The sequence below is a fragment of the Pongo abelii genome, chromosome 18 (genome assembly GCF_028885655.2).
Source record: "Pongo abelii isolate AG06213 chromosome 18, NHGRI_mPonAbe1-v2.0_pri, whole genome shotgun sequence".
NCBI lineage: Eukaryota > Metazoa > Chordata > Mammalia > Primates > Hominidae > Pongo > Pongo abelii.
Window position 1 is genome coordinate 35,196,238 of NC_072003.2, and position 24,088 is coordinate 35,220,325.

General features: G+C 42.9%; 1 protein-coding gene across 3 annotated transcripts in view; it reads right to left on the reverse strand.

Annotated features, from left to right (window-relative positions):
* The window catches only part of LOC100447016 (zinc finger protein 736-like), a 49,277-nt gene extending 25,398 nt beyond the window's left edge, over nucleotides 1-23,879 (reverse strand). Inside the window, exons 1-6 of one of the 3 annotated variants that reach the window (XR_008514487.2) lie at nucleotides 18,599-23,879; nucleotides 13,735-13,844; nucleotides 13,035-13,156; nucleotides 12,702-12,894; nucleotides 12,114-12,303; nucleotides 8,810-8,935 (exon numbers count right to left, since the gene is read on the reverse strand). Coding sequence is in view for 1 of the 3 variants with exons in the window: in XM_063717281.1 (XP_063573351.1) it covers nucleotides 8,810-8,845 (36 nt within the window). In the remaining 2 variants the exon portion in view is untranslated. Of the gene's footprint in view, nucleotides 1-8,809; nucleotides 8,936-12,113; nucleotides 12,304-12,701; nucleotides 12,895-13,034; nucleotides 13,640-13,734 lie in introns of those variants that run through there. The other 2 variants (XR_008514489.2, XM_063717281.1) reach the window with 2 other exon arrangements.
* Nucleotides 23,880-24,088: the final 209 nt, after the last annotated feature.

Sequence of the window (24,088 nt, forward strand, 5' to 3'; positions counted from 1 at the left end):
TTCGCCCAACAGCTACAGAATACAATTTCTACACCTCAGCACCAGGATTATTCTCAAGGATAGACCATATGTTAGGCCACAAAGTAACTCTTAAAATATTTCCTCCCAAAATTAAATTATATCAAGTATTTTTCTCTGACTATAATAGAAAACTAGAAATCAACAACAAAAGCAACTTTGGAAACTATACAAACACATATAAATTAAAATATGCTCCTGAATAACCAGTGAGTCAAAAAAGAAATTAGAAGAAAATTTAAAATTTGTTTGAAACAAATGAAAATGGAAATACAAAATACCAAGACTATGGATCAGTGAAAGCAGTACTAAGAACAGTTTATAGCAATAAGTGCCTACATAAAAAAAGTGAAAACAAAACAAAAAACTCAAAATAAACTACTGATGTATCATAAAGACCTAGAAAAGCAAGAGCAAACCAAATTCCAAATTAGGAGAAAAAAATAATAAAGATCAGAGCAGAAATAAATAAAAATTTAGAAAATATTTAAAAAGAACATTAAAAAGTTAGTTTTTTGAAAAGATAAACAAAACTCACAAAACTTTAGCCAGCCTGGTTGGGATTCAGGGCCCTATAGTGCTTGAATTACTTTCAGATCTGAAGATGCCAAGTGCATTGTAAGATAGAGCCGAAATGACAAATTGCACTGCTGTGAAGTTATTTTTCTAGAAATCTGGTTGAACTGCTCTGGAAGAGACTGTGTATCACAAATAGGCAGAGAAACATTCTGCCTGTAGATTTGGGTACAAGCCAAAGAGAAAAAAGCCTCTCTGAACTAAAGCCTTGTGGGCACCTCATATGTTTACATCCTGTCTGGTAATTCTGTACAGTGTTTGGGAAATAGAATTAAAAACAAAATTATCTGGCCAGATTCAGTGGCTCACGCCTATAATACCAGCACTTTGGGAGGCCAAGGTGGGTGTATCACTTGAGGTCCAGGGGTCAAGACCGGCCTGGCCAACATGGTGAAAGCCCGTCTCTACTAAAAATACAACAAAATTAGCCAGGCGTGGTGCCGAGCACCTGTAATCCAAGCTACTCGGGAGGCTGAGGCAGGAGAATTGCTTAAACTGAGGAGGTGGAGACTGCAGTGAGCCGAGATTGTGCCACTGCACTCCAGCCTGGGCGACAGAGATAGACTCCGTCTCAAAAAATAAAAATAATAATAAAAAAAATTATCTCCAAACTCAGAGACACTCTACAATGGTAGAAAAGAAAGAAATTTTTTTAATTACATAATTAAACCAGAATGTGATAGGCAACACAGGCAATCGGCTAAGAGATTACAAAAACAGAAAAATCACCATATTTACTCCTTAGGTAGAAAAATTAACAGCAGAATTGTCATATATAGTTTATAACTTTACCTGGTAATAGAGGAGGCCATCTGTATATTGGGCATATTCAATGAGAACATAAATTGGCTAAATTCAATGAAAGAATAACCTTTCTTTGTCTTCATTAAAAAAGATAGTTTTGCAACTTGAAGCCAAGTGTCTATTGAATGCAGGTACCTACTGTCCAACAGAAACTGTGACATAGGGTACTATCTTTTTTGCTATTTACATTTCAAAGCAATGTTTCTAGATCCTAATGAAAGACATTTCTAAGTTAAAAAGTCTGCCAAAGTCCTATTTAACTATTAAAATGATTTACATATATTGCAAAGAGACAGAGAAAAAAATTACATATCAAAATTTTCTAAGTTAAATCATTTAAGGAAAAGGAGAGCAAAATCTACTTCTTTATTTTCAAGTTGGAGAATTATATCTGTTATTTCTAATTTGTACTTGCCCTTACAACAGCCAAGTCTAAGGCTATAACCTTGAACTCATGGACATCTGAATTCCAGTAGGCATTGGAATCAAGCAACTGAAGAGTGGTGGCAGGTACAATGTGTGCACATGAAAGGGGATTTAGTCAGAAAGTAAATTAAGGCAGAAGAGAGAAAGATGCTATGAAGGACTGTCAATCTGAAATAATCAAAAGGCTCAAAATCCAGTTTTCGAGTTTATTCAAGTGAAAAGCTAGGAATAGTCATCTAGGAGACAAAGGCTCTAGAGAAATGGGGTCAGTGCTCCTTAGGTCAAAGTTAAATTCTTGCTTCTACAGGCAAAAAAAAAAAGTAATTTAACAAGATTATCACATTTTCTATACAAGTCTGGTTTAAGATTTACAACGAATTAATCAGATATAGTCTATTTTTCCTACTTCTTGTTTTTGTTTTTGTTTTTGTTTTCTTACAATTGGTTTTCATTTTCTTTTCAACCTAAGAGAGTATTTAACATTCCATCTTAAGACAATGTAATGGGCATAGGTAAGAAGGAGGTTGATCAATAATGAAAATCAACAGTGAAGGGAAGAGGTCTTGCATGGGGCACTTCAGCCATTTACAACACTTTACAAAAGAATGTAGGTGTGGAAGTAGGTATAATTCATAAACAGAAAAACAAAGGTTACAGCTGCCTTGGTTATTGCTGCTGTCATATGACCCAGATCTTGTATTCACATTCCTTTACGGCTCAGAATAATTTAGAGTATCAAACAGCTTAAATTTTCAATTAGTTTCACAGGACTTATGGGCCGAAAATTGTGCAGAGTTCGTGGAAGGACTAATTTGTGCTACAGATATTGGCCTAGAAGGGGTTATGCTCTGGCTTATTTCTTTGTCCATGCAGGTAGACGAGACTATGATCAAGTGACTCAGAAGCTGAGGTGAGTAAATGGACCATGTTGTTCCCACAGATTCAGGGTCTGGGAATCTGCCAAACACAATAAGCCAATTGTGTTTGGCTGAAAACTCTAGGAGCAAACGTAAAGTGAATACAATTTGTGGGTGTGGAGCCTGGTCCTAAGAGGGGTGTGAGCACATTATCATTTAGTGTGCATGTGTGCACATGGGCAGAATCACATGGTGGTAGCTAAATGGGGGGAGGTCTGCCCTCAGAATTCATTCCCTATGTGTCCGTAGTTCCTTTTGACCCTGGGAGAAACACAGAATCACAGAACAATCTAAAGTGTGGCAGACTGGTGCAGTAGAACAGAACTTCCCTTTTTTGAGACACCTGGGGTCTCCCTCCAGCCCAGGGCCTGCCTGACACGTGTGGAGTGATTCACAGGCACACACATGCCCTTGGCTCCTCTGATGTTATTTGCTGGAGATACTTGATCCAAGTTTCAGAAACATGAGAAAAACAAAAAACTCCCTTTCCTTTTGGGTAACTCAAGACATATTGTCAAAAATTATTATAGCATGAGCATTAAGGTATTTTCATTCTAGCTTTGTATTAAAATGAACAAATCAGCAACAATGGATGTGCATTGGGAATAGATGGAAAAGCCTTTGACAATGATGCCATGAATCCATATTTTATAATGTGTAAGTAATAGAGCAAAATATAACTCCATTAAGAGATCAGGTTCTGTTTGTGTGTTGTGTGTGTTTTCTATGAATTATTGAACCACAAATACCACCACTTTTAGTTTTTGGTTTTTTTTTTTACTTTTTAAAATCAACTTTGATTTGAAGCTCTGGGGTACATGTGCAGGATGTATAGGTTTCTTCAATGGGTAAACGTGTGCCATGGTGGTTTGATGCACAGATCAACCCATCACCCAGGTATTAAGGCCAGCACCCATTAGCTGTTCTTCCTGATGTTCTCTCTCCCACTGACCCCCAACAGGTCCCAGTGTGTGTTGTTCCCCTCATGTGTCCATGTGTTCTCATCATTCAGCTTTTACTTATAAGTGAGAACATGCAGTGTTTGGTTTTTGGTTTTCTCTTCCTGCATTATTTTGCTAATAATAACGACTTCCAGCTCCATCCATGTTTCTGCAAAGGACATGATCTTGTTCCTTTTTATGGCTGCCTAGTATTCCATGGTGTATATGTACCACATTTTCTTTATCCAGTCTACTGTTGATGGGCATTTGGGCTGACTCCATGTCTTGGCTATTGTGAATAGTATTTTTTTTTAATTTTTACAACAGTGTATTGCTTAAGGTAAATTGAAAAAAAAATACATTTTAAAAATATAATTTGATAGTCAGGCATGGTGGCACGCAACTGTAATCCCAGCTACTTGGGAGGCTGAGGCAGGAGAACAGCTTGAACCCAGGAGGTGGAGGTTGTAGGAAGCCGAGATCGCGCCACTGCACTCCAGCCTGGGAGACTCTGTCTCAAAAAAATAAATAAATAAATAAACCTATATATATATATATATATACTTTGAGAGCACTGACTCTATTGAAGTGTAATCTCAAGTGTTTCATGCTCAACAAACAACTGTAGTTTAATATGTGTTATAAATAATTCCTCTTTGTTGGCTTTGTTTCAAAACTTTTTATCTGGTACTTTTAAAGAAAATGTTTATTCGTCCAAATGAGTGCCCATAATATGGTAAACATGGGAGATCTCAAATAAATAATCACAGAGTTCACGTTTTGAGGAAAATCTCACAGCAATAATTGGTAAGATTTACATAAAGGCAGATGTCTATACAAACACATAAGACAAACAGAAGCAGAGAACAGCTGCGGTTTGCACCAGGCAAGGTAAGGAGAAAAGGGCGGAGCTAAAGGAGGGAATCCTGAGGAAGAGTTTGTTTAGGGACTAAGTTTAAGTTGCCCTAGAAAGGCCTTACTAAGAATTAGGAGGTTTTAGTAATTAAGCAACAGAGAGCGACTAAATAGTTTTACAAAGAGTAAACAGAAAGATGTAGGTTTAATTTTTTGCAGGATTAAAATGTCGACAGGCCTGCTAAATAAATTATTAAATCCAGTCCAATAATTGCCATATTCTTATTACTGTTATCTCAGTTAACTGCACTGATAAATATTTTAACTTCCAAGTCAGAGTATTTCTTCCGTCTTTCAACATGCTAAACAATAAAATAAATCATGTGTTATTATTATTGTATTTATTTATTTTATTTTGGAGACAGAGTCTCGCTTTGTCACCCAGGCTGGAGTGCAATCACATGATCTCAGTTCACTGCAACCTCCGCCTCCCAGGTCCAAGCGTTTCTCCTGCCTCAGCTTCCCAAGCAGCTGAGATTACAGGTGCCCACCACCACGTCCAGCTAATTTTTGTATTTTTAGTAGAGACGGGGTTTCAACATGTTGGCCAGGCTGGTCTTAAACTCCTGACCTCAGGTGGTCCACCTGCCTCGGCCTCCCGAAGTGCTGGGGTTACAAAATTGAGCCACCACAGCTGGCCTCATGTGTTATTATTCCTGTTTCTCAAATGAGATCTATGAGACACAAAGAACATGAGTAACTAGTCAAAGTTGACTTTGTAGTTGTAAGGCTGAGCTTCCAGCCCTTCCTCAAGCCAACTTTCTTCTCTATTAAATGTCTTTTGTCACATTCCCAGACATAATTCTAGAAATGTCTAGATTTTCAATCCTGCTCACACTACATTTTGATGTCATGTGTTACTATCTGAACACTTTTTAGAAGTGTCTTGCATATTGTATACAGCATTATTAAACATGATTCCCCAGAAAAATTACAAACATAATTTCTATTTGCAGATAATATAATATACCTAGAAACCCAAGACATTCAACAAATACAAAGATATAGCATAGTGGCTGGATAGAAAATAAACCCATTTGTAAAATAAATATAAAAATTAATGTTCTATCATATTGAGATACCAATTCATACACACATTAGAATGGCTAGTATTTAAAAAACAACAACATAACCCCTATAACAAAAATAGGTGTAAAGTATGAGGAGAAATAAGAATGCTTTTTTACTGCTGGTCCAAATGTAAAACGGTGCAGCCACTATAGAAAACAGTGTGAACATTTCTTGAAAAAAAGAAGCCATAAAATGTATGTTCCATATTTAGAACACAGAATTATATGATCCAGCTATTCCACTACTAAATATATATCCAGAAGAATTAAAAGCAGGGGAGTGAAGAAATATTTGTATGCTTGTGATTATGGCAGCACTATTCACCATAGCCAAAAGCTGGCAGCAACCCACATCTTCAATGAATAAATAGATAAACACGATGTGGTATTTACATGCAATGGAATATTATTAAACCTTAAAAAGGAAAAAAAAATTCTGACACATGCTGAAGCTTGAGGATGTTATGCTAACTGAAATAAGCTGATTCCAAAAGAAGAAATATTGTATGACTCCACTTATATAATGTACCTAGAATGGTAGAATTCATACAGACAGAAAGTAGAATGGTGGTTCTCAGACACAGTGCAGAATGGGAAATAAAGAGGTGTTGTTTAACAAGAGATATGGAGACGGATAACAAAAGTTATGGAAACAGATGGTGGTGATGGTTGCAAAACAATGTGAATGTACTTTAACATCACTTTATGTACACTTCATAATGAATTGAAATGATGAATTTTATGTTATGCATATTTTACCATAGTATAATTTTTAATGATTTTCATATAGATTTTCATATAGAAAACCAATAAAAATTTAACAAATATAATGGAGGAGGAGATGACATAAAAAAAGCTACAATAAATACATTTAGGAGGAAATTTTCAAGAAATATGTAAAACATTATTTAAGAAAAACTTTAAAAGACTTTAAAAGACACAAAAATAACCTAAAATTTTTTTGCAACATCCTAAAGACATCAATTTTAACACGATTTCAGGTATTCAACACAATAGACAAAAAGTTGATGAATAAAAGCAGGTAGCTCATAAATTTGAAAAGAAATGGAAATGTACACTTGTCAAAAACCCCACAATATTTCATGATGCTGTAAGAAACAAACACTCTTATGCAATCAAAGTAGAAGAGAATGTACAAAATATCTAAGCCTTAACTCTGGATCCTAGAAACCCAATTCTATGACTATACCATGCAATAGAGCTTTACAAATATTAAAGAAATATTTAAAAGGTCATTCCCTGTGGCTTTGTCACAGCAAAAAAAAAAAACCCAGAAAGAGCAGCTATGCTCATTTTTCGGGCAAAGGGTGAACAGTCCCATGCCGCCATCATCTTAGAACACTCAGCAGCCATGAAGATGAAGGAGAAAGCCCTCTGTGTGCCTTTATGGAGCATTGGTCATGGTATATTACAAAGGGCTGTGTCAGTGAAAGAATGCAATTATATTAAGAAACGTATTGGTCTCTACCCCAGCAAGCTCAATTCCTGAGGTTCTAAGCAACCTCATCTTTTTCTCCCGTTGAAAACAAACCTGAAAATGAGTTTTCCTTTCAGAGCACAGACCAACCAGAAACTAAGGTGTGCTTTCAGACGGGTGGGCATTGAGGGAAGGCTGCCCTTACATTCAGGGAAATCTGCATGACCTTCCTTGCAAGCAGAAGCCAGCCCAAAACAGCTACTTACTGAGTGAGTCTCTGCTACACATCTATGCCTCCTCCACTGAGCCTGGCAGCCAATGGTTGGGATATTTATGTCCAGGTGGGTGTTACAGGACAGCCTTCTTTTCAGACTCCTACCCAAAGTGCCAGGGTTACAGGTGTGAGACACCATACCTGGCTTAAATTGAAGCTTTTTTTTTTTTTTCTTTCTTTCTTTTGCTTTGAGATGGAGTCTCACTCTGTCCCCCAGGCTGGAGTGCAGTGGTGCAATCTCAGCTCACTGCAACCTCCACTTCCAGGGTTCAAGTGATTCTCCTGCCTTAGCCTCCCAAGTAGCTGGGATTACAGGCATGTGCCACCACACTCAGCTAATTTTTGTATTTTTAGTAGAGATGCGGTTTCAGCATGTTGACTAGACTGGTCTCAAACTCCTGACCTCCAGCGATCCACCCACCTCAGCCTCTCAAAGTTTTAAGATTACAGGTGTGAGCCACCGTGCCCAGCCCAATTGAGGCTTTTTTTAAAAAAAAGAGAACGCATAACATTTTTCCTAGAGTTGCAGTAGAGTTTAAAATAGTTTTACCTTGAGCTTTATAGGAAGAAAAAGAATAATTAAGAATAAAAAAGAGGCCAGGCACAGTGGCTCATGCCTGCAATCCCAGCACTTTGGGAAGCCGAGATGGGTGGATCATCTGAGGTCAGGAATTCAAGACCAACCTGGCCAAGATGGTGAAACTCTGTCTCTACTACAAAAATACAAAAAAAAAAAAAAAATTAACCAGGAGTGGTGGCAGGTGCCTGTAGTCCCAGCCACTCGGGAGGCTGAGGCAGAATTGCTTGACTCTGGGAGGTGGAGGTTGCAGTGAGTCAAGATCACACCACTGCACTCCAGCCTGGGTGACAAAGCAGGACTCCATCCCCCCCACAAAAAAAGAAAGAATAGAAAAGAGCCAGGCATGGTGCACACTTGCAGTCCCAGCTACTCAGGAGGCCAAGGTGAGAGGGTGGCTTGAACCCAGGAGTTCAAAACCAGCCTGGACAACATAGTGAGACCCCCATATCTAAAAACCCCAATACACACAAAAAATAAAAAGATACAGATACTCCCTCATTCAGCACAATGGAGAGGGGGAAAGCCCAGGTGGGGGGCTTAAGGCTGAGCTCTACTGGTTCTCAAGCCCCAGGCAGCAATTTCATTTCTGAGACTGCCTCCCCATCTGTGAAATGGAAGGATTCTGGCACCTTCCCCAGGGACTGAGTAAGCACTATGAGCCACACCCTGGGAAGCCCTGAGCCAGCCTGACTGAGCAAGTGCTGGACCCACATAAGCACTGATGACACCTCTGACGGCACAGGGAGAACAGAACAAGAGCCTCATAAGCACTGTGGGGAGGGACAATGGTAATGCCCAAGCCCAATTGTGGCACCCAGTGTGGAAGAACCAAGCCCCGCAGCCCACTTACCCGGCACAGGACATCAAGAGGCAGCTTTGAGTTCATGAGGACTGACTGGACTTTGGCTCCAGAGAGCAAACCATTGATGGGTAAGACACTTTCAAAAATCTCATCAAGTTTTGCCTTTTCTTCCACCTAGTTAGAAAGAAATAGCCCAAGTGAGTAAGCGAGCACACCTTGTGAGTGTCTAGACCGAGCTCTAACCCAAAGCTGAGTGAAAAGGGCCACAGACACATCATCGCCCTTGGCTAAAAGCACAAGATGATCTTAGAACAGTCTCGGGACCCTTGGTTTCCTGAAGGAAACAGCGCTCCAGCAACCTCGAATCTGGGAGCCAAGGTCCTCAGGAGGGAGGCCCTGGCCCAGGTCTTGCTCTCCATCCCAGCCACTGCCTGAGTGGGGCAGAGGCCCCAGCACCAGGGCAGTGTCTCTGCAGGAAGACAAAGATCACTCTCACCTTCCTCCAAGGAGCCCACTAGTTCCAGAAAGACAAAAGCCTGAGTAGATGTTAGTGCTTAAGCAAATAATTATCAAAATCAACTTTAAATACAGGAAGCCCTCAGTTTCTACAGTAAATAAATGAATACATAAATAGGAAAAGCTCCTCATGAACAGAAAGAAGGTGCATGATTTATGATGCGGAGTCACAGCTCCTGCCATTCTGAAAGACACAGCACAGACAGCACATAAAAGGAACCCTGAATGAGTGGGGTTGAGGCAACAGCTTCCAGTCTGTTCTGCCCTCCAAAAGAAACAAGGCCCATGGCAAGCGGGAGTGAGGGAGAGCAGACCTCCCACCACCTGCTCGGTGGGAGCACTAAGAAAACATCCTCAACAAGAGTCCATCGACAGATGAATACTTAAGCAAAGCGAGGTAGATCCAGACAGTGGATCATATTATTCAGCCACAAAAAGGAAATGAGTTCTGACACATGCTACAATGTGGAAAATCTCTGAGGACATCATGCTAAGTAAAATAAGCCAGACACACACACACAAAATACTGTATGAGGCTGGCGTAGTGGCTCACACCTGTAATCCCAAAACTTTGATAGGCCCAGGTGGGAGGACTACTTGAGGCCAGGAGTTTGAGAACAACCTGAGCAACATGGCGAGACCCCATCTCTAAAAATATAAAACAAAAAAAGGCCAGGCACAGTGGCTCACACCTGTAATTGCAGCACTTTCAGAGGCTGAGGTGGGCAGATCACCTGATGTCAGGAATTCGAGACCAGCATGACCAACATGGTGAAACCCCGTCTCCATTAAAAATACAATTTTTTTTTCTTTTTCGTATGGTGAGTGTGGTGGCGCACGCCTGTAATCCCAGCTACTAGGGAGGCTGAGGAAGGAGAATCGCCTGAACCTGGGAGGTAGAGGTTGCAGTGAGCTGAGATCGTGCCACTGCACTCCAGCCTGGGGGACAGAGCGAGACTCCATCTCAAAAAAAAATATTGCATGATTCTACTTACAGGAGGTCCCCAGACTGGGCAAATCTATCAAGACAGAAAACAGAATGGTGAGTGCCAAGGGTTGGGGAAGTGGGGGGTTCACGTACAGAGTTTCAGTTTGGGAAGATGAAAAATTTCTGAAGGTGAATGGTGGTACTGGCTGCACAATGTAAATGTACTTAACATTCCTGAACTGCACACTTAGAGATAGTTAAGATGGCAAATTTTATGTGATGTGTCTTTTAACCACAGTAAGAAAACGTTTAATTTGTAAAAGAGAAGAAAAAGACAGTACCCTCTTCACTGGCAGACACTGCATACCCTCGCAGCTGTCAATGCTGAGAAGCTGAGCACACCAGGTCTGCCGAGGGTGCCTAGGATTCTCTCTGGCCATCAGACTTGCTGACTCAGTGCTGTGAGAGGCCCAGGAATGTTCACAACAGAAACAAACACTTGGCCCTTCAGGCTTGTTCTTTTTGACTGTGGCTGTAGATGGAATGCAGAATCTCTCTTTACCACAGTCCACCCCAATTACAGCGCCTGGTCCCACGCTCCCTGACTCCTCTCTGCAAGGTCCCCAGTGCTCTCAGTCTCAGTTCTTTCAGTGAGGCCTGGACATAACCCCTGCTGGAAAAGTGCCAGCACATTTTCAGGAATAAGATCTCCTGGACACCGTTTCCTGTGACAAATCAGCTCTTTTTCAAAGTCTGCATGATGCCGCTGGCTGACAGGGAGAAATACTTCACCACCGTGATTGCCACTGGCAAAATGCTCAATTACAGAGGTGACTTCATGATTCCTCAGTCACATGACACCTCTTCATGCCCTCTCCCTGCACAGATGCCCCCACTCAGCCCACGATCTTTCCAAGAAGAAAACAAGCCAACCGTGTAAACACAAGACGAAAGTGCTTGGGGTAGGGGGTAGGGGAGGTAAGTCTGCCTGTATTTTATAGCAAGAGTGTTAATAATGTCAGTGAAGTGGAAATTAAGAAAATAACAGAATAATAGTATAAGTAATATAATAAAGATTATAGTAAGATAAATAACAATAGCTCATAGAACGAATTGCTGTATTAACTAAGGCTGAAAAGAATTTAAGTAGCTGCACCGAAGTTAAAGTTAAAGGAGAATATTAACTTCCTGTCCTAAGAAACACTAACTGTATCTACTCTCCACTTATTTTGTAGGCTCTGTAAGCTCCTGTTCCTTTCTTCCCTGCACAGCTGCAAGGTCACAAGACAGATAAGCATAAGCTGCAAACCAAGTTTTCCCAGAGATGTAAAACATGTTGCAAAAGTGTCACAGCAGCCTTTCTTGATTCTGTAAGCCTGCTTCCTGCTTCACGTAGTTCCCACCTCAAGAATGCTTAAAAGGGACTCGTTTTCTTTGTTCTATGCTCAGACTTTCTGGATGTAAGTCCACTGAGCAGGTGTACAGCTTAAAAGAATAAACTTTCCTGCATTCCATTCGGTCTCTCCGGTCCCTTAATTTCCCATAACATCAGGATTTAAGGCACTTAACAGTGAGAAGATGTGACAGTCCTCTGAAAATAAAGGGAGGGTAAAGAGGCCTCACGTTATCTGGGGAGACCACGCTCACTTCCTTTAGAAGGAATTCCATACTTAAGAGAAGACAGCCCTCATTTTTTATCTTTCTGGAAGCAGTGGCACATCTTTCCAGCCACAGCATCCTCTGTCTTAAAAGTAACACTTCAGGCTGGACGTGGTGGCTCATGCCTGTAATCCCAACACTTTGGGAGTCTGATCACCTGAGGTTGGGAGTTCGAAACCAGCCTGAACAACATGGAGAAACCCCGTCTCTATGGAAAATACAAAATTAGCCGGGCGTGGTGGCACATACCTGTAATCCCAGCTACTCAGGAGGCTGAGGCAGGAGAATCTGTTGAACGTGGGAGGCGGAGGTTGTGGTGAGCTGAGATCGCGCCATTGCACTCCAGCCTGGGCAATGAGAGCTAAACTCCATCTCATCCTGAGAGAAGGTTTCCACAAAGCAATCAGAACATCAGGAAGAATAGTAATGTGCAAAGTGGCTGGAAATAAACAAGAAAGCAAGGAACATATTTGGGGGTCCATGTGCTTGCAAGCTCTCACCATTTCCTCTTCTATTCTGAATAACCAACACAAGCACCAAAACCACAGAATGTGACCTAAAGATGCAAGACTTAAACTTCAGCCTTCTAAGAATCCAACTTCTGACACTTAGCTAACTGTCCCGGTAGGCAACTCCCAATTTCAGTGAAAGCCCACAGCCTCTTCAAAAGATGTTCATCCAGGCAGGCATGATGGCTCACGCCTGTAATCCCAACACTTTGGGAGGTCAAGGCGGTGGATCACTTGAGAACAGGAGTTCAAGACCAGCCTGGCCAACATGGTGAAACCCCATATCTACTAAAAATACAAAAAATTAGCCGGGCGTGGTGGCACATACCTGTAGTTACAGCTATTCGGGAGGCTGAGGCAGGAGAATTGCTTGAACCCAGGAGGCGGAGGTTGCAGTAAGCTGAGATTGCACCACTGCACTCCAGCCTGGGTGACAGAGTGAGACTCCATTTCAAAAAAGAACAGAAACAAATGATATTCATTTGAAGAGGTGTTTCATCCAAGTTCTGTGGCCACTCACACTGAGACAGAAGAGAAGACACAATCATCCTATAAAATGCTCTGAACAACATCAAAGTAGAACAATTCCAGAACAATTCTAGAACAATTGCTAGACCAATTCTATCTGGAAGACAGCCAAGAAGCTGTCCTGTTCACTTACCCTCACAGCCCAGTGGGCCTCTGCAGAGGGGGGCGTGACCATCATGCTGGTGTCATACTGAGAAGAGAGAGAAACATTCCTTTGTGGCTGGCTCAGAATTAAATCATAGTAAGGTGGGTTTGCTGAAAAGGATACACATTTCAAAGTGCTTGCAAAAAAAGTAACACTTCAAAAAGTTCAACACAGAATTACCACATGACCCAGCAATTCCACTCCTGGTACTGAATTAAAAACAGGCGTTTTTAACTAAAAGAATTAAAAACAGGCGTTTCTAACTAAAAGAATTAAAAACAGGCATTTCTAACTAAAAGAATTAAAAACAGGCGTTTTTAACTAAAAGAATTAAAAACAGGCCAAGGCAGGTGGATTGCCTAAGGTCAGGAGTTCGAGACCAGTCTGGCCAACATGGTGAAACTCCATCTCTACTAAAAATACAAGAAAATTAGCCAGGCATGATAGTGTGAGCCTGTAATTCCAGCTACTCAGGAGGCTGAAGCAGGAGAATTGCTTGAACCAGGGAGATGGATGTTGCAGTGAGCAGAGATTGTGCCACTGCACTCCAGCCTGGGTGACAGAGCAAGACTCCATCTCGAAAAAAAAAAAAAAAAAAAGAAAAAGAAAAACAGGTGTTCAAATACTTGTACATGAATACTCATAGCACATTCTATTCACAAAAGTCAAAAAGGTGGACAGAACCCACCTGTCCATAGGTAGATGAATGGATAAAGAAGTGGTCTATCCTCAGAATGGACAATGATTCAGCCACAGAAAGGAAGGAAACACTGATCCATGCTGCAAAGTGGGTGAACCCTGAAAACACAATGCTGAGTGAGAGAAGCCAGACACAAAAGGCCATTTATATGATTCCGCTGATATGAAATGTCCAAGATAGGCAAATCCATTGACAGAAATAAAATTAGTGGTTGCCAGAGACTGGGACAGGGAAATCAAGGAGTGATGACTTAATGCAGATAGGGTCTCCTTTTGAGGTGATGAAAGTGTTCTGGAAATAGAGGTCATGATTGTATAAAATTGTGGATGTAGCAAATGCCACTGAATAGTTCACTTTAAAATTATTAATTTTCTTTATGTGAATTTCACTGCAATAAAAAGGGAGGGCTAGAGGAAACATGGAGATATACATGCATATGCACATGCACACACACATGCTATTAGAAGAATGTGAACCTGAAGGACTTGGACACTCACTAATTTAAGTGGCGACATGCTCAAATTCAGATTGCTCAAAGTAACATCGTGGCCACTCTGTGCACAGGCCACCAGTCTCAGTGCAACACAGAAACCCTGCAAGTCCAAAGAAAAGGAAGGGGTAAGCAGCACACTGCCACTGAGGGCAGGGGAAGCTGTCTCCAACAGCAAGCTTTAGGGAAAGAGGGAGTCCCCTTCAACAATGAAGACTGCACAAAAGCCCCCGGGAGAGTCGGGCTGAACTGGACTCACCTTGGGGACACCGTTCAAATGAACACACTAAAATGCACTTATCCCATTGCATCTGGAACTCTGTAAAATTTCAGATGCAGGTATTTTCCAAAAATTATGAGTTCACAACATTTAGGAAATGTTAGATTGTATAAAGCAACAAAGTGAACATGCTTAAGGTGACAAATGAGTGGCCAGATATGTGTGGAATTTTTGTTTGTTTCTTTTAAAGATGGGGTCTTGCTGTTACCCAGGCCCAGAGTGCAGTGGCACAGTCAAGGCTCACTGCAGCCTCAAACTCCAGGGCTTAAGTGATCCTCCTGCCTCAGCTGGGACTACAGGTGTGCACCACCATGCCCAGCTAGGTTTTTTTTTTTTTCTTTTTGAGACAGAGTCTCTCTCTGTCACCCAGACTGGAGTGTGGTGGCGATCTCAGCTCACTGCAACCTCCACCTCCCGGGTTCAAGTGATTCTCCTGCCTCAGCCTCCTGAGTAACTGGGATTATAGCCGCACGCCACTATGCCTGGCTAATTTTTGTATTTCTTGTAGACACGGGGTTTCACCATGTTGGTCAGGCTGGTCTCAAACTCCTGACCACGTGATCCACCTGCTTTAGCCACCCAAAGTGCTGGGATTACAGGTGTGAGCCATCATGCCCAGCCAATTTCTACGTTTTTTTTGAGACGGAGTCTCGCTCTGTCCCCCAGGCTGGGAGTGCAGTGGTGTGATCTCGGCTCACTGCAAGCTCTGCCTCTCGGGTTCACACCATTCTCCTGCCTCAGCCTCCCGAGTAGCTGGGACTACAGGTGCCCGCCACCACACCCGGCTCATTTTTTGTATTTTTAGTAGAGACAGGGTTTCACCGTGTTAGCCAGGATGGTCTTGATCTCCCGACCTCGTGATCCACCCGCCTTGGCCTCCCAAAGTGCTGGGATTACAGGTGTGAGCCACTGCGCCCGGCTCTATTTTTTTTTAAGAGATGGGATCTCGCTATGTTGCCCAGACTGGTCTCGAATTTCTGTTCTCCTGCCTTAGCTTCCTGAGTAGCTAGGATTACAGGTGTGAGCCACTGCACCTGGCTCTGTGTTGAATTTTTTAAAAAGCGATCTGAAATACCCATGGTTGTTTGAAAATTTATATCTGTAGTTCACCACGATCCTCTCAGCCTTGCTAAACAGAGCATTGCCTGCTCATCTCCAGTGGCCTGATGTGGACCCCACTCCCCACAAGGGACAAAGAACCTGAACTAGACCATCAGGTGCCTCCACTCCGAACCCAGAACCCACCACACCACAGGCTCAGGGGACTTGAGGCATCACCTATTTTGTTTTTAATTAATTAACTGGCCTAAGAACATGGATAGTTTTAAAGCTATAAATAAATACAATTACAGTTTTAAAAATGTCTTCCAAGTGATATGTGCTAGGATCAGCCTTTCGCAGCCTGCTGTGCTCAGAAGCCCTTGTAGAGTGTAGAGGCTCATACAGGGGTGTTAAGGAAGAGGGACCTTTCATTCCTGCAAAGTCTGAGAAAAGAGAAAAATTAATACATAAATACTTTTTAAAAAAGAAAAAAAAAAAGAAAAGGGTTGGCCAGGCATGGTGACTCATGCCTGTAATCCCAGCACTTTGGGAGGCTGAGGCGGGTGGTCAGGAGTTCAACACCAGCCTGGCCAAGATGGTGAAACCTCATCTCTACTAAAAATACAAAAAAATTAGCCAGTGTGGTGGCAGGCGCCTATAATCCCAGCTACCTGGGAGGCTGAGGCAGAGAACTGCTTGAACCCGGGAGGTAGAGGTTGCAGTGAGCCAAGATCACACCACTGCACTCCAGCCTGGGTGACAGAGCGAGACTCCGTCTCAGAAGCAAAAAGAAAACAGTTATGGGGAGCTACGTTAAGCAAAGTCAAATTTCTTTTCCACAGGAATTCTCAGAATCTTTAACATGCAGTAGTGATGCTGGGTGCAGTGGTTCATGCCTGTAATCTTAGGGAGGCTGAGATGGGAGGATCACTTGATCCTAAGAGTTTGAGACCAACCTGGGGCAACATAGTGAGATCTCATCTCTACAAAAAATAATAAAATATTAGCCAAGTGTGGCAGCGAATGCCTGTGGGCCCAGCTACACTGGAAGCAGAGGCAGGAGGATCACTTGAGCCCAGAAGGTGGAGGCTGTAGTAAGCCTTGACTGTGCCACTGCACTCCAGCATGGGCACCAGAGCAAGGCTCGAAAAAAAATTAAAAAATTTAAAAAAGAATACAAATGTGCACCATGAATCTCAAAGAAGGGAGGTACAAGTGAAGGTGCCTTCCTCAAAGACTGGATCATAAGCCACGGCACAGCACGAACAAGGTCCCTTCCAACAAATGGCCATCTATGGCCACCTAAAATCACTTACAAGTACAGGCTGTGTATTCCTCACCCAAAATGCTTGGGATGTGAAAGGTTTCAGATTTCTCATCTTTGAATACTTGCATTACACTCACCAGTTAAGCATCGCTAATTTACAAATCCCAAATCCAAAATGCTCCATCCTTTGAATGTCGTGTCCTCACTCAAAAAGTTTCAGATTTTGAAGCATTTTGAATTCTAGAGTTTTGGATTTGGGATGTTCAACATAAATTTCCATTTAGAGAAAATTCTTGAAACAACAAAATTATCATAATGGAGAACAGACCAGTGAGTGCTTGCCAGGGGTTAGTGAGGGTGTGACTGTGAAGGGGGAAGCAGAAGGGCATTGATCTGGGTGCAAAAACAGTTCTGTGTCCGGATTGTGTTGGTGGTTACACAAATCTATGCAAATGACAAAATTTCATAGAACTATACACACACATACCCCCCAAAATGAGTGCATGTAGGGCTGGTCAACTCTGACTAAGGCCTTTAGTGTTACACCGATGTCTACTTTCTGTCTCTGATCACTGTGCTGTTGTTATTTAAGATGCCATCTTTAGGGAGAGCTGGGGAAGGATACACAGGAACCCTCCAAGCTATTTGTGCAACTTCCATGAGAGACTAAGATTATTTCAAAACAAAGAGTCTGGACAACACTTTAATCACATGTAAGGTTACAAAATATTAAAAGATACGCTAGCTATGAAAGATGGCTGCAAGTGTTTAAAAGATGTTTATTTTAAAATAAAAACTTCCTGTGTTAAGTTTGATAGCTGTGCTCCTGCCTAGTAATACCTGACAATGGAGGAACATGGAAGGAGGCACAGAGGTCACCCAGCCTGGGGGCTCTGCCCAGCCCCTCCACTTGCTCTATGTACACGTGTATATACCTGTTTGTCCAAGAACTATTTACCTTCTGGGTCGGCCAAATCCCCTATCTGCAGAAACACAAAAATGCTCATAAGTATGACTGCTGATCTTTGCCCGTGTGTTAACAAAAACAGGAGCCACCACCACCATACCACCAGCCTTGCAAATCAAGCGCCTTGTGGGGCAGGAGTGACTGTTCCCAGGTTGCGCTGCAGATGAAGAGGCCAATTTAGAGCAGGTGAATGATCTGCCCAGGGGCGCACAGCCAGTCGGTGGCAGGGCCTGGAGGACTCAGCTCCCAAGCCAGTGGTGTTTATGACACCCTTATTTCCCCAACAAAAGTCTACAAGCTATCAAGACCCCAAAAGTACTCAGGTCTCTTGTCTGCTACCTAAGTAGTTGTGGGGGCTGCCACCTGGGCATTTGGATCCAACAGTTACAGCCTGAGAGGTCTGCAGTGACCAGGCCACTCCCCAGGTGGCCTGGCCCCATGGAGAAGGGTCTGTACAGGCTGGCTCCGACCTGCCAGGCAGAGCTGTGAGGGTGGCCACAGAAGAGAAATTAGTATTTATCTTCACCTACCTTCCCAAGGATAATGTCCGAGAGGCCACACTTCTTTAGAAAAAGTGCAGCTTCTCTTGCCCCCACCCTCCTTGTATATGCTGGATAGACCTGAGATGGGAGAGCAAGAGGCAGGATAACTGTTCAGCAAATGCAGCAGCAGGTGAAGCAGCACCCGCCACACTGAGCGGCTGGTGACACAGAACAGAAAAGGACAAAAGGCCGCTAAGCTGGGCTTCTACTCTGTACTGTGCTTTCCAGCTCAGTCACTCTCTAAAAAGACTTTGGCTAAACTTACCTTCTTGTAATAAGAAGGGAAATAATGAATTTTCCGTGGGAATCTGTAAACAAAACCACAGATATTGGTCAAAAGTAAACACACCCTGTTAGGGAAAAAAAGGTTACCCCCTCACTTTGTCATGACCAACATATATGACGATAGTAAGAGTCAAAATATATGTATTTTAAAAATCCTCTGAATACAGAACTCAGTTTATATTCAGAAACAGATATTATTATCCTTGGCCGATTTAGAAAAAGTAAACAATGTTCTTTAATCAAAATTCTAGGGCAAACAATACAGTCACTCAGGAAACAGCAACGGCAGAAACCCAGTGTCAATTTCCAATCACTGAACAAGGGGATTTCAGCCCATTGGAGAGTTTAGAGGGAAAAAACACTCTATCCTCTGAGATTGTTCTCTGGCTCTGGAATCAGAAGAAGAGTTTCCACGCACCATCATGAATCACCAGGCATGCAAGCTTGTGACCAGTTTATTTTCCCTGGGTCTCACCCATCCCATCCCTCCTCCTCCAGCTATCTGAGTGGTCAGAGATGCACACAGGCCCTCGCCTACAGAGAGCTGACCAGTGATTGCTCCTACCAAGTGCAAAGTCAGCAGCCAAGTCCACACACTTCTCACCATGTCCTGACCTCAACCAGACATCTCCCAGGGAGAAAAGAGGTATCCAGGAAAGTCTGTCAACCCAGCAGGGAATTAAGCAGCTACTAAAATGCTGACTCTAAAGGTTTAAAGGTGTTGGTGTTTTACTGAGTGAAGAAAAAGAAAAAAAGGCAGCACATGGCTGGGTGCGGTGGCTCACGCCTGTAATCTCAGCACTTTGGGAGGCCAAGAAGGATGGATCACCTGAGGTCATTAATTTGAGACCAGCCTGGCCAACTTAGTGAAACTCCATCTCTACTAAAAATACAAAAATTAGCTGGGCATGGTGGCATGTGCCTGTAATCCCAGCTACTTGGGAGGCTGAGGCAGGAGAATCTCTTGAACCCGAGAGGCAGTGGTTGCATTGAGCAGAAGTCACGCCACTGCACTCCAGCCTGGGAGACAAAGTGAGACTCTGTCACAAAAAAATTAAAAAAAAAAAAAGCAGCACACAAACCTGCAGCTGACTGAAGAAATGATAAAAGTGAAGGATGCACAATTACTCCTAATTATACAGGATGGGTGTGCAAACAGCTAAAGAAAATACAACTGGGAAGGAAAAAGAGTACTATCTGAGGGGCAGGATCACAGTATTTATCCAGTAAATTCCTGGACTGCTGTTGTACGGTTTCTCACACTGAATAAACCTGGGGGGAGGGGGGCATAGGTTCCTTCCAGCTATAGTCACTAGATTCAAACCAATATGTGCCTAATACTTCCATCCTGTTGTGCTGTAAAGGGCCGTTCCAATTAAGAATAATGACCAGATTATGGTCAGCTTCTCTGGGGGGAGCCAACACCTGTGAACATATAAAGAACTGAAGGTACAGAGATCAATACCAAGACAGAGTGAAAATAGAAGGAAAATAGCATGAAGATCTGAAAGAGGAGAGGAGGAAGTCAGAAAAAAAAGAAAAAAAAAGGAGAAATACTGAAAAGGCAGAAAAGTAACTAGAATAATTTGAAAAAACAAGAAAAGCCAGATATTAAGGAGCCATTGTTTTTAAAAAGACAAAAACAACAAGGAAAAGAATTAGGAGGTGAGTGTATAGTGACAGCAGCCCCCAACTGGCTGTTCCCCTCGTGCCTGGAGGCCTGTGACACTGTCCCTGGGGGAGTGGTACAGGAAGCACCCAGAGTGGCCATCACCTTTAGCTTCTTACAACCTCATTAGATGACAGTGTCCAGCATCACACCTGTGTCACCTTCTGGGTTCAAACTCTAGCTTGCTTCCAAAGTATGTCTCCCCAGACGAACAAGACCCAGAGAAACAAGGCCAAGTCAGGCAAGCTGTTTGTCAACTATCAGTAAAGGTGATAGTGGTCAGGTCCAGACAGCAAACAGCACATCACCTGCCACAGGTTCACAGACTCCAGAGGCCCCTGCTTTGGATGACAAAGGTGCCCTCCCTGCCAATGATCAAAGAGGTCCAGAGCTGAAATACATTTCCAGTCAAAGTTTTTTTTTTTTTTTTTGAAACAGAGTCTCACTCTGTCACCCAGGCTGGAAGGCAGCGGCATGATCTTGGCTCTCTGCAACCTCTGCCTCCCGGGTTCAAGACAGTCTCGTGCCTCAGCCTCCCGAGTAGCTAGATTACAGGGGCACACCAACACACCCAGATAATTTTTGTATTTAGTAGAGACGGGGTTTTGCCATGTTAGCCATGCTGAAGCAAAAGCATAGTCCGGAGTAGAGCTTGTTTGATAATCCTTGCATTTCTGCCTTCCCCTCAGAGGTCCCCCATGGGCTTTGCACAACCATCATCCCACATGTACTCAGCCCTCCTGACAGCCCGGCCCGCATCCTGCGGGTAAGGTAACCTGGCTTGGTCATGTGGCAAGCATGTGGCAGAACTGGGACTTGACTCAGTAGCAACCAAAAGGCATCAGAGGCCTGGTGCAGGTGGCTCATGTCTGTAATCCCAGCACTTTCGGAGGCTGAGGCAGGCGGATCACCTGAGGTGAGGAGTTCAAGACCAACCTGGCCAACATGGTGAAACCCCGTCTCTACTGAAAATATAAAAATTAGCCAGGCGTGGCTGGGCGTGGTGGCTCATGCCTGTAATCCCAGCACTTTAGGAGGCCGAGGTGAGAAGACTACCTGAGGTTAGGAGTTCGAGACCAGCCTGGCCAACATGGTGAAACCCCATCTCTACTAAAAATATAAAAATTAGCCAGGCATGGTGGCAGGTGCCTGTAATCCCAGGTGCTTGGTAGGCTGAGGCAGGAGAATCATTTGAACCCAGGAGGCGGAGGTTGCAGTGAGTCGAGATTGCGCCATTGCACTCCAGCCTGGGAGACAAGAGCAGACTTCGTCTCCGAAAAAAATAATAATAATAATAATAATAATAGCTGGGCGTGGTGACACGCACCTGTAATCCCAGCTACTCAGGAGGCCCAGGCAGGAGAATCGCTTGAACATGGGAGGCGAAGGTTGCAGTGAGCCGAGATCGCGCCGCTGCGCTCCAGCTAAAAAAGGTATCAGGGAAACTCTGGGGCATGTCTTACCTTTCTGGACTGGATGGGCAGCTCTCTCCAGCAGCGCCATTAGCGGTTTCTACACCAGAGCTAAGGTAAATGTTTCCAAAAGAAGGAGACTTGGCAAGTGAGACAAAGCTTTTCCAAATCACAAAGAAAAAGACATCTCAACTAAAAATGAGCAAAAAAAGAAGGGCAGTTCAGAAAGAAGAGCTGCAGCAAAGTTAGCAAACGTTCCGCTTTGCTGGTAATTTAAGTATTACAAAACAAACTAAGGTGCCGGGTTCTGTGATCAGCTTGGCAAAGCCAAACAAAGACAGTCACTGTGCAGGGCTGGCAAAGCTGGAAACACACATCCCAGGACCTGCTGGTGGGAACGTGAACCCGCCCAGCCTTTCTGGAGGGCAATGGGGCAATGTGAGTTAAAATGTGTGTACCACTTGCACACAGGTTTAGCATGATTCCCAAAAAATTCCAGCAAGATGTTTTGTAAATATAGATAAGATTATTTTAAAATTTATACAGAAAGACAGAGAGGGTACAAAACATAGAACAAATAAGGCCTACTATTCTGAAAAGTTTGGAAAGTTAGAAAATAAAATGAAATAATAAAAATTTAAAAATACTTATTATTTGTTGTGGCCATTATTCAGTGGAAAAGGAAATCTACTATTTGACAGCACAATAGGGTGACTATAGTAAATAACAACTTAATTGTATACTTTAAAATAACTTAAACAGTATAACTGGATTGTTTGTGACTTAATGGATACCCCTCTCCATGATGTGCTTATTTCACATTTCATGTCATAGCAAAACATCTCATGCACCACATAAATATATACACCTACTATGTAACCACAAAAAGTTTTTTGTTTTTTTCGAGACGGATTCTCTCTCTGTTACCCAGGCTGGAGTGCAGTGGCATGAGCTCGTCTCACTGCAACCTCCACCTCCCGGGTTCACGCTATTCTCCTGCCTCAGCCTCCCGAGTAGCTGGGACTACAGGCGCCCACCACCACACCTGGCTAAGTTTTTGTATTTTTTTTTTTTTTTTTTTTTTTTTAGTAGAGGCGGGGTTTCACCGTGTTAGCCAGGATGGTCTCCATCTCCTGACCTCGTGATCTGCCCGCCTCGGCCTCCCAAAGTGCTGGGATTACAGGCGTAAGCCACCACGCCCGGCCGGATTTTTTGACAAAGGTGCAAAAACACTTCAAGAGGAAGAACAGCCTTTCCACAAATGGTGCTGGAGCAATCAGCATTCATAGAAAAAAAAAATGGGCCTCGACCTAAATGCCTTATGCCTCAAAAATATAATTCAAAATGGATCATGAATTCAAATGTAAAACATAATCCTCAGGATCTAGGGCAAGGCAGAGTTCTTAGACTTGACACCAAAGCCTGATTCACAAAAGGAAAGATAGGCAGACAAACTGGACCTCATCAAAATTAAAAATGTTTGCACTGTGAAAGAGCCAAATAGAAAGATAAAAAGACAAGCTACAGACTGGAAGGAAATGTTTGCAAAGCACATATAGACAAAAGACTACTGTCTAAAATACGTAATAGAGACCTCTCAAAATTTAACAGCATAAAAAAGGAAACAATCAAATTAGAACATGGGCAAGCCAGGTGTGCAGGTACGTGCCTGTAGTCCCAGCACTTTCGGAGGCCAAAGTGGGACAATTGCTTGATCCCAGGAGTTCAAGGCTCCTCCCCATCTCTACATCCCCATCTCAGGAGTTCAAGGAGACCTCCCCATCTCTACAAAAAATAAAAAATTAGCCAGGCAAAATGGCGCAAACTTGCAGTCCCAGCTACTCAGGAGGCTGAAGCAAGAGGACTGCTTGAGCTGAGGAGTTTGAGACCAGCCTGGGCAACATAACAAGATCTGATTTCTTTAAAAAAAAAAAAAAAAAAAAAGGCCGGGCATGGTGGCTCACACCTGTAATCTCAGCACTTTGGGAGGCCAAGGCGGGCGGATCATGAGGTCAAGAGATTGAGACCATCCTGGCAAACATAACGAAACCTCGTCTCTACTAAAAATACAAAAATTAGCCGGGCATGGTGGCGCATGCCTGTAGTCTCAGCTACTCAGGAGGCTGAGGCAGGAGAATCACTTGAACCCGGGAGGCGGAGGTTGCAGTGAGCTGAGATTGTGCCACTGCACTCCAGCCTGGTGACAGAGCAAGACTCTGTCTGAGAAGGCAAAAAAAAAAAAAAAAAAAAAAAAGGAAAAAAACATAGGCAAAAGATCATTTTGAAGGCAAAAAGATATTTTGCCAAAGAGGATATACAGCAGATGGCAAAAAAAAAAAAAAAAAAAAACGAAAAGATGTTCAACATCATTAGCCAATAGGGAAATGTA